General features: G+C 40.2%; 1 protein-coding gene across 1 annotated transcript; it reads right to left on the reverse strand.

The window, feature by feature from the left end:
• Window positions 1–1,102: 1,102 nt before the first annotated feature.
• On the reverse strand, window positions 1,103–13,548 carry ADAT2 (adenosine deaminase tRNA specific 2). Its single transcript, XM_080998605.1, has 6 exons — window positions 13,415–13,548; window positions 11,961–12,065; window positions 5,869–6,019; window positions 4,651–4,757; window positions 2,798–2,870; window positions 1,103–2,717 (listed from the first exon to the last, which is right to left on the reverse strand). Exons 1-6 carry the CDS (start codon window positions 13,484–13,486, stop codon window positions 2,668–2,670), a joined length of 558 nt encoding a protein of 185 aa, XP_080854731.1. The 5' UTR covers window positions 13,487–13,548; the 3' UTR covers window positions 1,103–2,667.
• Window positions 13,549–13,622: the final 74 nt, after the last annotated feature.

Raw genomic sequence — 13,622 nt, forward strand, 5'->3', positions numbered from 1 at the left:
ACCCCTGGCTATCGGCTGGGCTGCCTGGGGCTAATGGGAGTCCAACAACTCCTGGAGGACCAGATGTTCCTGATCCCAGCTATCCATGCTTGGGAGTAAAGTTATTTTAAGTTTATTTATAGGCCCCTTTGGAGGGAGGCACAACCACCCCCCCCCCATAATCCCATTGAACTAGGCAGGACTTCCAAATAAACATTAATAGGATCAGACTTTCTCAAAATAGATCATCTGAGTAGGAATTCAAAAGTTGCTAGACACAGGTAACTAGCGTGTGGTATGGATTACCAAAAGGTAATTGGAATAAGGATGAGCTTCTTTTTCTTCTTCTTCTTCTTCTTCTTTAAAAAAATGAATTTCAAAATCTTCTCAATTGTGTGTACGTGTGATATAGAAGCAGTGGGAACCTGCAGCCAATTGCAGCTTCTAAGCCTGTGGAGACGATGGTCTACAATTTTTTACATTTTTAAAACACAGACATGATTTTTCAGTAGGAAATGAGAAATGTGTTACAAGTTGCTTGTTTCATATGAATAGAAATAATGTATGTAGTGTTTGTGTCTCCCAAGTTTTCATTCTTCCCTTCATCAAACAGGAATGGATCCTCTCACCTGCCAACCTCACTAAACTCTAATATGTACTTAAAGCATTTATCATCAAATTGTGACTGAAGACAGATTAATAAGGGAGAGGCACAAACTGTATGTTTAAGGCTGCAACCCAAAAACACATATCTGAGAGTAAATTCCATTCAGCTTCCAGGTAGACATGCATAGGACTGCACTGTGAAAAGCACCTTGCATCATCCTTACCTGTAACTATTAATCAAATATATTCATCACACAAATGATGTCCAAGCTGCTATGCAAGGCATAGAAGGGACATGTTCTCTGTGCAGAAAACTTACCATTTAAAGTCCAAACCAGTTTGCTTATTGAAATGCTGTATTTGAAATCATTGAGGCCTAATTCCAAGCTTAATGCTTAAGAAATGAGGTGCTAATATAGCTACCTTAACGTTACCCCCCCACCCCCAAAATGCCCTTCTGCCATGCACAATGTGAAATTATTATATGTCAATGGAAGCCAAGCATGGGAGGCAAGTGGCAGATGTATTCATTTTTATTATTTAACCATCAGGAACATACTTCATCCCTTTTCAGAATTTGTTTATCTATTTAATAGAGAAATAAAAATAGTGCAACAACTGTGGCTCTGACTTGTCTAACTATTGGAATTGTCCATAATATACAAATCTATAAGGCACTGCTTGACTGCTTCCCAGCCTGTTGAGTTGCTCAGCATGCACATTCTGCAGGAAGAAGAGCTCCATGTCAAACTGCTGGGCCATTCATTATTAGAACAGCAAGGCCCTCTTCTGGATTGTAATCAGAATACGGTCAAGGAACAACCCAATAAGCACTGAAGTGCCAGCTCTAAGCTTTAGGCATTTCTTATTGCCATTTTCCTGCCTAGTTACCTTATACTAAGAAAAGTTCCTCTGGAAATCTACTTCTCAATATTCCTCTTTGACCTTTTTTTTTTTTTTTTTTTACAAAAAACCCCCAATAAAGCAATCTATAAAACTTATGAAACAGAATATTCATTCAAAAAATACTGGGTATGCTAGACTTCCGTTCTCAAGGCGGTTTTCTATCACAAGCATATAAGAAAAAGAAACTGTCTGTTTGCTAACTGTAGTGGCAGCGTAACCTGAAAAAGTACACACAACCAAACATGGTCATAAACCATGGTTTGTCAACTTAGACATCATGAACAAACCATTGTCAAGCTTTCTTAACCATGAATGTCTTAATTGAGCTCAATATAAACAAGCCATTGTCTGGGATTTGCTAGCTTACCTTCGAATTCCTCCAAATTATGTATACATTGGAAACGTGCACTACGGTGATGAGGAAAGCAGCTTACTTCTAAGTAATACCAACTATAAATCTGTCTAGGATACAAGGGAAAGGGCTGTAGCACATTGGAAGAGAACATATTTTATGGGGAGAAGGTCCCAATTTCATCCCCCTGTTTCCAGTTAAGTAGTCCATAGATAGACCAATGGTCTGACTCAATATGACAGCTTCGTATGTCCTAGAGCTAATAAGACTGGTCCTCGTGACAGTTTTCAGCATAACAGCCACTGCTCACACAGGTTTCTAGCTGCTGACGCCATGAGTGGATATGCTGGTTCTGTTCTGGCTGATGGGGCATGCAGAACTCTGAGACCACTGAATTTGTATATGTTGTTAAGTGGTTTAAATGTAAACAGAACTTGATATGTGCACTGGCCGGTATATCATCATGTGTGTGCATGGCATCAGTGGCAAGAAGTCAGCATACCTGCCAAACTAAGGACTTTTGGGATAGCTGGTCTTCCAGCTGATCAGTTCAAAATTAGTAGGGCTACAACAGTGTCATATTAACTATTTAATTATTGGAGGATACCACTCCTTTCTATTGTTCCTTATAAAAAGCCAAACATTTTAACCAAAAGCCGTATTTGACAATTTGATTATTATCTTTCAATCAGTGATACTTTTGGACATTTTACAGAGTAACAGACAGGTTTTTCTCCACCTCTCAGGATTAAATACCATAGCTGAGGGAAGGTCAATACTGGCCAGGCTTTTCAAAGACTTGTCATTCTTCCAGCTTTGCTTTACTATCCATCACAACCACTGCATTCCTTTCTTCGAACTTTTGATTTTGGTGCTGCCACAAGAAAAGAAAACATAAGCATTAATATTCAAAGATGCAAAAGCCAACATGAATTAGAACAAGAAGGTACTTACCATTTGGATTTTCTTGTCTGTAGAAGGTTTTCAGCATTTCAACAGCTTCTTCAGATCGATAACCAGCTATGCACTGTAGAGATTGGAATATTTTGTTCATAAGGCCTCCCAGATTAACCAGCTTGTATCCCAAAGAGGTTAGTAGCATAAAGAACTTCAGCAGATGTGACTTCTGATATCACTGTGTTCAACTTCCAGGGGCAAAAGAAAATCCACTGAACAACTTCATACCGGAGGTTTTTTTTTTAAGGCAAAGCAGTACCTTTCAATAACAAAAATGGCTTACCACTGAAGGTATCCAATTTACACATGTAAATAGCATGTTTCCAAACCATTCTTATATGCATCTTGACTGGCTTACAGATAATAACCATAGTGTGATAGCTTGGTTTGTAGGGATAGTTTAAAATAACAGTTTCCTGGTTGGGACATTAGAAGCAACTGTGGTTTAACAAGCCTCCAAAGTAATGAGTGAAGGCATATGAGAGAAGGGAAGTGAGAGTGTGCACATACACAGGCTCTTCCCATTCCAACCAACCATGGTTTGCTGAACAGGAATCTATGAGTTTGTGCCAAGGAACTTGCCTTTGTGGATGTGTTTTTCCCATAGCTGTCAACTTTTCCCTTTTTTTAAGGGAAATTCCCTTATTCCGAATAGGATTCCTCGCAAGAAAAGGGAAAAGTTGACAGCTATGGTTTTTCCCCTAGCAGCAAAACGTCCTTGACCTATCAAAATAATTTAGTTATGTTGCAACTTTTTCCACTCATAAATCTTTCCCTGTTATCATTTATTTCTTGACATGTGTGAGTGAAAGTGACAGTGCTTACACACATACACAAAACAGGATGTTTTCAATGAATGCCCTAATTTAAACAGTATGCACGCACATGGTGGAATAATTTATACGCAGCCATTAATTGCAATTGTTTGAGAATGGAAATCAAATTTCTTAAATGCAAGATATTTCTTCTTACATAGTTGCCATGATGTAGAGCTAGTGTCATCACTGTGCTAAATGTCAGGGTAAATAAAGTGCCCTTTTTTTCTCTTTTAAACAAAATTACAACCAATTCTGGTCCTATAATGGTTTCCAACTATTCTAATAAACCTTCATCCATATAAGTGTATTATTTATTAAGTTTATAACCTGCTCTTTGTTTTTAAAGGGGGGATACATAAGATTTATTGTGGTCTTTTGTCCATGGACTACTCAGATCCACTTAGCTTCACCAATGCTGCACAATTAAGTGCTCCCTAACCATTCACTGAATCCATTTTGATTGCAGCTAATTTTACCATTTATGGTTTGCATTCTCTCACACCTCAAACAAAGATAAATTATAATCTTCTCTATAAAATAAAGGAGCCCTGAAAATGCTATATTATGGAAGAACACTCCAGCCTGCTATTTCTGTTTGGGGGTGGGGGGGGGTGGGAAGAGAGTGGCTGCTCTAGATCCTAAAGCTATTTGCAGTCTCTCTGAATATTGATTCAGCACCAAACTATCACTGGAGAAATGCTGACACAATGGTGCTAAGGATGAATTTCAGTGGTAGTTTCAGAATTAAAGTACTGACAACGATGCACCTTTAGAAGAATTTCTCTCTGGATGAGGTTGTACCATCAACTTGCACTTGGTTCTTCTATACCAGTGGTGGCCAAACTTGGCCCTCCATCTGTTTTGGGACTACAATTCCCATCATCCCTGACCACTGGTCCTGTTAGCTAGGGATGATGGAAGTTGTAGTCCAAAAACAGATGGAGAGCCAAGTTTGGCCACTGATGTCTACACACTTTCATTTTTGTTGTTATTGTTTTTTAAAAACACACACATCCGTGACAAGTATTTCACCTGGAATGGTTCCCCTGTGTCCGTTAAGCTGGCAGAAGAGATGTTCAAAACCGAACCACAGCCTCCGAATCGTTCATTTTGGCAGCCATATACAACCAGTGGGATTTATATATGTAAGTTAAGAAAAGAAGGAGTATAGAATAGAATTACCCTCATTTAATAGGCTATATAGTTGTGCTTGTCTCAAACCAATGCCTCCCTCCTTTCTCACGTATGATATAAACTCCTCTTTTCCACAGACACACTACTGCCTAGTCATATCTCTGGGCAAAACTTCCCCCACTTAATTCAACTCCTTTGCTGCTAATTCAGTGTTCCCCTCTGCCCACAATCTGAGAGCAATAACTACCACTACTGTATCCTTTCCAAATTTCCTAACCTAGGCTTGCTATATGTCAGGAAAATTCCTGACATGTCCTGGTTTTCGGGTGTAAAAATTGTGTTGGGGGAATTGCCAAAATGTCAGGGAAAACCCAGATGTATGGCAATGTGATGGGGGGGGGGGGAAAGCAGTGGAAACAGCTCCAAAAGCTTAAAGTCACTATTGGGGGGGAGGTTTTCCCCCAAAAAAGCTCAACAATGTGGGTTTGTTTCCAAAAAAAGCTAAACAATTTTTGGGTCCTCAAAAGCAAACCAGCTGGGTGGGCAGGTTATGCTTGCTCAACAACTTTGCGGGTGTCAGGAATTTTACTTATTGAAATACAGCAACCCTATCCTAACCCAGAGCAGAGATGGCACAATACACTTTGGCCCCTGAGGCACAAGCACCACCCAGGGAAGGTAATAATTATAAACTAAGTCATGATAACCCCAAAGATTGCCACCTGATGCAAGCTGCCTCACCCTGCTTCATTGTGGCATTGGCTACACCCGGCACCCATTCCTTGCTTAGACTCACCCACACAAATACTTGCTAAATTAAACTTCTTCTCCTTAGGTGCAGAACCTGGGGAAAAACAGAGGGACATAGCAATGCACTCTGCTTGTTGGCTTTCCTTGGATCTGGTTCAGTACAGTAGGAAACAGACGCTGGACCAGTTACGTCTTTGAACTTGTCCAGCACAGCTCTCCTTACGCCCATCATGTCTGCACAAACAAATCCCCTTAGACCCAATGACACAGGCCTCATGTCAACATAGAGCTGCCCTCTGTTACCTTGTTAGCAACTGATATGTGAGATGAAATTAACATACAAATGGATAATTCTCCAAAGGATACTCATCATTCGCAGAGCAGCTGCACACATTATACAGGGCTCTACAGTGACATATAGCACTGTGTTCGCAAATACTTCCTTGGGTTCCTTCTCGTTCTGACGACACCAGTCCATGACCTGATCAATTGCTACCATTTCTGCATGGCGAGTAGCCTGTGGGGATACAGGGAAATAACATCAGTATTTACACCAAATAGTAATGTATCAATCTGAATGGATGGATTCCTGCTATTTTTAGTAGGAAGGCAATAGGGTAGGATCTTCAGTGCTGCCAAAGCTTAACCACTAAAACCATATAAAAGATGGTCATAATAACTGCAGAAATTTCATTTCAAAGCGGTAAATTTCCTCTTGTAAAATAGAAAAGCAGAGTATGTTGTTGGCACTTTATTGAAAGGTTCTTCCTTATCAAAATCTGCTATAAAGGGAAAATGCACAATACATCTGTTTCTCTTTATCCTTGGTTAACAAATGTTATGTTAATCAGCTTTTCCATTATTGAAAACATCCCAGTTTTTACCCAGATTTCCATTTATGCAAGGACAGAGAGGTCAGACAGAAAGTGGCCAGTTGGGGGGAAATGCTAAGCTACAGGCAAAATGCTTTCCTTACTTGTCAAGATATCAACATCCTTATTTTGTATCTAACTCAGTCTATGAATAAATATGAGGGAGGCGATGAGACCTACTAGTCATAAGAGCTCAAAGGATACCACAGAAGACACCCTCCCTCTTTCAACAGCTTTAGGCGTGTTCACATATTCCATCTACAGTCACTTTCAATTAGGAGCATTTGAAAATGCTCCTAGGCTCAATAGAATTTCAGTATTGTTCACAGGCAGACCGAATACCTCCATTTCATTCATTTATTTACATTTTGATATTCTTTACCCTGATCATAAGCTGGCAAGGCTTACATAAAAATTCATTTAAAATAGGAACAACAACAAGACACACACCGTGATGAAACAGGATTCAAAAAACAAGAATTAAAAGATTTGGGAAGATAAAAAGAGTAGACTCAATGTCTCTGGGGAAAACACTTCAGTGCTCGGAGGCTACAACCGTTGATCTGGCTTCACCTCCAATGGCAGTGGGACCAGAGAACAGGCTCTGAGGATCATCGTCATACTTGAACAGATTCACATAGGAGAAGGCACCAAAGAATCAAAGTCATTTCAGCCTTTAGAGACTAAAACCAGCCCAAAGAAATAGAGCAGTTATTTCAAGGCTGGCAAGTTATGATCTGGATGTCAGTTCTCACTTAGCAGTCTCACCACTGCATAATGAACTTACTGTTATGTCCATTCCTCAAACACAACCCCATGTACAAAACATTATACTTGCCTGAATAGGATATTAACAAGAGCATGGATAGGAACTGCAGTTGGTGCACTAGCCCAAATGCTTTAATACACCATTTAGCGACAAAACAGAACACATATTTTGATAAGAGATGTTTTAAGCTATTTAAGGCTGCTTGGCTTATGATAAATGAAGCCTATATATTTCATTGAATTCCACTTCTTTACCACTCTGTTGCTGTTAAGATAGCGATCAAAGACAGGAAGCAAATTAATCATTGGGTAGATTAATTACTGTTCTGACTTAATTTGTTAAAGTTTTATGAACATTGTTTTAAATCCCTTCAGGTAGACTGTTTCCCTTGCAATAACTTGTTCCACAAATTATTTCAGATCAAAGTCGAGATCGAAAAATAAATAACTGATAACAAATACATAGCAAACAGAATTATTAGTATCTTATGCATTTGTCTGTAAACCAATGTTATAAGACAGTTTTGCAAATGAATTTATATTTTAGCCAGGCTTCTGAAAGATCAGGATCAGCAGACACCATGAACAGTGTGAAGCACTCCAGGAAATGTTCAGCCACCTTCTTTGTCCCAGAGCTGACACTATCATGATGATGATGATGATGAAAATTTGTTTACTGACCATCCGAAAATTTCAGGCCAGTTCACAGCATCCCTACACACCTAATAGCCCTCTCAGTTCTTGTACTTCCCTTTTATGAATCCAATCATGATCCACATTTTGGAGGGGAGATTTGCTATCACAGCATAGCTTTTCCCCTCCCAATCTCCACCTTGTGAGGACTCACATGGAACCCATTCTTGTGAATGAATTTGCCACACACACCTTATTCTTTAGCCCCTCCAGCTACACTGATAGCCTCCAATGGTGGGAATGGGCAACTACTTCACTACTGCAGGAACTAAGGGGGAACTTAAGATATATACGCATTTGAAACTATTCTTACCATCATGCTAGTCCTATAAAACAAAGGACAGACTGTCAGACTAGGAGTGTTAATGTGTTAGGATACTGGTTTAAATGCACCCGAGACCAGGGAGAAGAGACGGTGGAAGAATACTGGAAAAAGTTTAAAACCTATATATGGAAATAATGTAAAATTAATGAGTGTTAGAAAAATGTTGGAAGGGAATTATATGGCTTTAGTAGAAATATTTTAAGTAATTGAGTATAAATAAGTATTATAGTATTAATGGAAAACAAGGTTAAAATATGTTAAGATAATTACATGACAGAAAATAGAGAAAGATGGAAAGGATTTGCTGAAACAATAGAAATGGAATACAAAAAGGGAGGTGAGAGGAGGTCGATGAGACAAGGGAATGAAAGAGAGGATACCGAGATGGTACGATGTGTGATTTTTTTGAATTGTTTTTGTTTTGTTAATGTGTTAATGATAATATTGCATTCTGTATTGTTTATATATTGTATTGTATTATTTTCTCTTTTGCTTTTTGCTTTTCCCCCCTCTTCTTTTCTTTCTTCTTTTCTCTTTTTTTCTTTTTGTAAGGTATAAAAGCAATAAATATTATTTTTTTTTAAAAATGCACCGTGATTTCATGCTGTACCACACTAGTTACTTCTTATTAGAATGATCTTGTTATTTTTCTATAAATTAACTCTTTTTGGAACAATTATGTGTGAGAGCATATTTGTGGGTATAGGATAAGTTAAGCACCTATTTGGGGCAGTGCACAATCATCTCTACACAAAATATCTTATTTCTCAGGCGGTGGACAGACATAGGAACTCTCCCCCACACATGTAACTGTTTGATCATAGAAGTCCTACATATCCTGGGCACAGTTTATTTGAAATACTGCATCCGGACTTCCTGTTTCCGGCGGTGGAAAATGGGTGATCCCACACAATCGGACTTCAGCCGTTCCGATAATTCAGGGCTGATATGGGGGTAATTAGCCCTGGCAGCCTCCCCAGGGCAGGGGAGGACTGTCTTAATGACCCGCGGTCTGCCCCAGATTGCCGATGTGGCAGAGGGCAGGGGCACTGGGTCACGGAGCTAGGGACGGCTGACACTCCTGCGATGCCACCCCATAGCCGGACGCATCTGTTTGGGAAAATATAAAGATTTGGAAAACAAACAGACACGCTCTGAATTGAAGAAGCTGGAAAAAACCTGCAGTATGTACAGTCTCTGGTGCAAAAGATCGAACTTCAAAGAGATCCTCATCATGACATTTGGAATGTGGAGGGGCTTGGTATGTAAAAAAAAATTCTTTTATATTTAACATCAACAATCCGTAATGCATGCCAAGTCTCATTAAGAACTTAAATCGCTCTTCAAAAAGTGAGTTCAGATGGACTTTCATATATAATTGGGATCTACTCGCAGCCACTTCTCTTCTAAGACCGGAAATGTCTGTTAAAGACGAAAACAAAGGACAAAGGACAAAATGGCGTCTCCCACCACGTCGTTATTGAATATCTGAAATACTTCCCTGATTAAGAGAAACAGGAGCTAACGGATGGTTGGTTATAAAGACTGGAAACAATATTACATATACAACTGTTTGCAAAAAGATGTTTTTTTGATTACGAGTGAGAGAGAGGGCTAAATGGATGTCTGGCAGTCCCCCCTCTAGGGCCCGGAGGGGGGACTGGGAAGATTCCAAAGGCCAATTGCTAACTGTCTGATATATGGCTACATTGCAAACAGTCTGTTTAAGATAAATCAACAAGGAGGGTACAGAAGGAAATTTCTCTCTGTTTCTTTGATAACACCTGGACGGGAAAGATTAACGATCTGGGAGCTGCCAAAATAACAACTCTCAAAGAGCTGGACAGAACTTTGAAATTGGATGCAATTAAATGAAGCGGTGCGATGAAAAAACAGCTCAAGGAGTACAATATACGGACAAATCTGCACTCCATAGGAAAAAAAAAGTATCGGTTTTCTGACATGAGTGAGGATCGTAGAACCAGAGTCAAAATGTTGAAGGGAAAATCGGACATGGAATTATGAATAACATTGAGGATGATGAGAGGCAGGACTATGATCTTGAATGCGCTTCGAAATTCAGACCGTGGGAAGTCAAAACAAAATTATTACAATTTGGAAGATAATTGGACCTTTTTTATTTTATTTTTTTATTTTTATTGGATTTGATTTGATATGTTAATTGGATGTTTTTATTGGAAAATTAATAAACGCTTTAAAAAAAAAAGAAATACTGCATCCTAATATGCATGCTATGTGGTGATATTGCCATCACCACAATGCAGTTAGATCATCCAAGGAAGTGTACTTTCATGAGTCTCCCTGCCATCCAAGATACAGTGGTACCTCGGGTTAAGTACTTAATTCATTCTGGAGGTCCGTTCTTAACCTGAAACTGTTCTTAACCTGAAGCACCACTTTAGCTAATGGGGCCTCCTGCTGCCGCTGCACCGCCGGAGCAGGATTTCTGTTCTCATCCTGAAGCAAAGTTCTTAACCTGAGGTAATATTTCTGGGTTAGCGTATGTAACCTGAAGCATATGTAACCCAAGGTACCACTGTAATATTGTTACACTGTTACCTTGATGCTTTGAATTTTGCCCTTGATTGTGAGCAACTCAGAGAGCTCTGTTAGGTTTGCTGTGCTATGTAATATATGCATACTCAAAAGACCAAACTGGATGCTAGAGGTTATCGATGAAACATCTTCAAGGACAAACCAGGTGGGTGGGCAGGTTATGCTTGCAAGTGAGGTTTAGTGTGCCAGATAACTGTTACAGCCAAAAAGAACAAACAATGCACGTTCAAACAGAAGCATGAAGGAGGGAAAACAAGAGCAGGCAAGGAAGCTGCCAGAGGGAAAAACATGCTGGTAATATTTGCTCCATCTCCTGCCAGACAATTCAGAAGGGTCAGCTCAGAGAAGTATTGGCTGCACTATCTGAACAGTGAACTCCCCCAGCTGCAGATTAAAACAAGTCTATTATGCTGTTCAACATACAATCCAGCTCAGGATCACTTCTCACATTTTGTACTCGGGCACAGATACCAGAGCTTAAAAAACCCCACACAGCCACAACAAAAACATGCATGCATTTTGTGAATGGAACACTGTCAGTAAACTGCAACTTTTCTTGGCAAACATTTATAAAAAATAAGATGAAAAACACATCAACTTTTGATCAGAAAATCTTTGAGATTGTTAACAAAGTTAAAATGTTTTTTAAAAAAATAAATAAATAAACACCACTGTATCAGCTTTAGCTGTGTCCTGAAAATATTTCAGTGAAAAGCTGCTGCTTTTAAGAATTATACTATTTTTTTTAAAAAAAGTTTTAATTAAAATGCAGTTGCATTAATATGCAGAAAGGCCGGATACAGTTACGATAAAAACACAGAAGCTGAAACAACAAATCAAAGGACCAAAAGTAATGAAAATGAATTCTCACCAGCATTCAGAAATCAGTGCTATGCCAAATGCCTTGTAGAAAAGGAATGTTGTCATGGCCCTTCTGAATTACAGTAGGAAGGGTTCTAGGTGATATTTCTCCTATTGGAAGATGTTCAAGAGTTGCAGAGAACTACTGAAAACACAGTGCTTTACACACCTAATTTCCAGAAAGAAGGAGCACAAACATGCAAATATTCCAGAGACAGCAGTGTACATATGCCACTCAGAAGTTACACAAGATGCATGTTTTTGGACTGCAAAAATGATTACAATTATACCAACTTAAGGAGTTTTTACCCGCATATGCAGTGCAGTGATTTACATTAGCTTAATTCAGTTAAATAACTTACATTTTTAGTTTCATTAACTTCATTCTTTCCCTTTCCTATGATCTCATTATTGTAGACCATGAGGCAACCAACAGGTACTTCACCACTCTCTAGTGCTTCTTTAGCCTATCAGATACAAAATGAATAAACAAGAGCAGCTTTATCACTGATTATATACACCAAGGCAAAGTACATTGCGTTCCAAATCCTCCCACCCCACAAGCCAGCATTAAGAAAGCAGCCAATTCCAATATATTCTTACCCAAGGATTACTCTCAAGAGTAAGGGTGGAAATTAATCTGTTCCCCACTTTTCTTATAATAACCAAAGGCAGCCATGTTAGAACACAATAAAAATTCAAAAACCCACATTAGGGCAATATCTGGCCAACTGCAATAATATCACAAATTTGAGTGCATGCTTTCAAGTTCTCCTGAACTTTTCATCAGGCTAGATGTTAAATGATGCCAAAATGCAGGGGAGGGAGGAGAAGAAGAGAACTATATTTTGCTACCCCTTATCTAGCAAAATATAGTTCTCTTCTTCTCTTCCCTTATCTTCCTGCCAACCTAGCAGTTTGATAGCACGTCAAAATGCAAGTAGATAAATCTGGCAGGAAGGTAAATTGCATTTCCGTGTGCTGCTCTGGTTTGCCAGAAGCGGCTTAGTCATGCTGGCTACATGACCCGGAAGCTGTACGCCGGCTCCCTCGGCCAATAAAGCGAGATGAGCGCCGCAATCCCAGAGTCGGCCACGACTGGACCTAATGGTCAGCGGTCCCGTTACCTTTACCCCTTATCTACGTCTATCCTCAGAATGAGCTCAGGCTTGTTAGAGAAGTTACAAACAAACAAACAAACAAACAAACAAATGCTTCTTTGGCTATGTTCGAAACAATAGGAAGAACAAGCAAGTAGTAGGTCATCTGCATGGAGATGGGAGAAATGCTGTTGGATGACACGAGAGAAGTCGGAACTGCTCAACAAACTACAGTACTTTGCCTCTTGTCTTAACCCAAATGGAATGAAGGTCCATCCTGGTGATAACATAATAGACGATGCAGGGAGGATGTTGAAGGCCAAGATAGGAAGGGGGGGAGGTGGTAAGGTAATACCTAGCTAGTGTAAATGAATTCAAACCTTTGGAGCTTGTGAGCTGCACCCGAGGGTACTAAAGGAAAGACACGCTTCCTTTATCCATACATGTCTCGCATGGCCCTTGAGAGAATCAGCACTGACAAGGGGTTTGCGGGCTTCCCCTAGGCCTTGGGGTATTGTGAAGACTGGATGCTGTACTGAGTGTCCTCGGTGGGCCTTTGGCCTAATCCAGCTCCTACACCCTTAGATGACAACAAAACTGCCTAGGCGTTTAACGCGCCACGAGACTCGTTTTTGCTTCGACGAGCATCCCAGCCACAAGACTCACGCGACCGTCCTTTTATGCAGCCCCTCCGCTCCCCACCCTCACTCACTCACCATGTTTACAGCGAGGTCCATCCAGGCCTCCCTTTCCCCTGCGGTCACCGCTCGCCCCTTCTCCGCTTCCATCTCTCTATAGAGGCGAGCGGGGCCGCCGCCGACACTACAGCCCCGGAACGGAGAGTACGGAGCCGATGTTTCCGGGGGGGATCGGGATCTAAACGGACCGCGCAGAGGTGGGGGACTAGAATGCAGGTAGGAGGCG

Source organism: Podarcis pityusensis, assembly GCF_964106645.2.
Source record: "Podarcis pityusensis genome assembly, chromosome: 3".
Lineage (NCBI taxonomy): Eukaryota > Metazoa > Chordata > Lepidosauria > Squamata > Lacertidae > Podarcis > Podarcis pityusensis.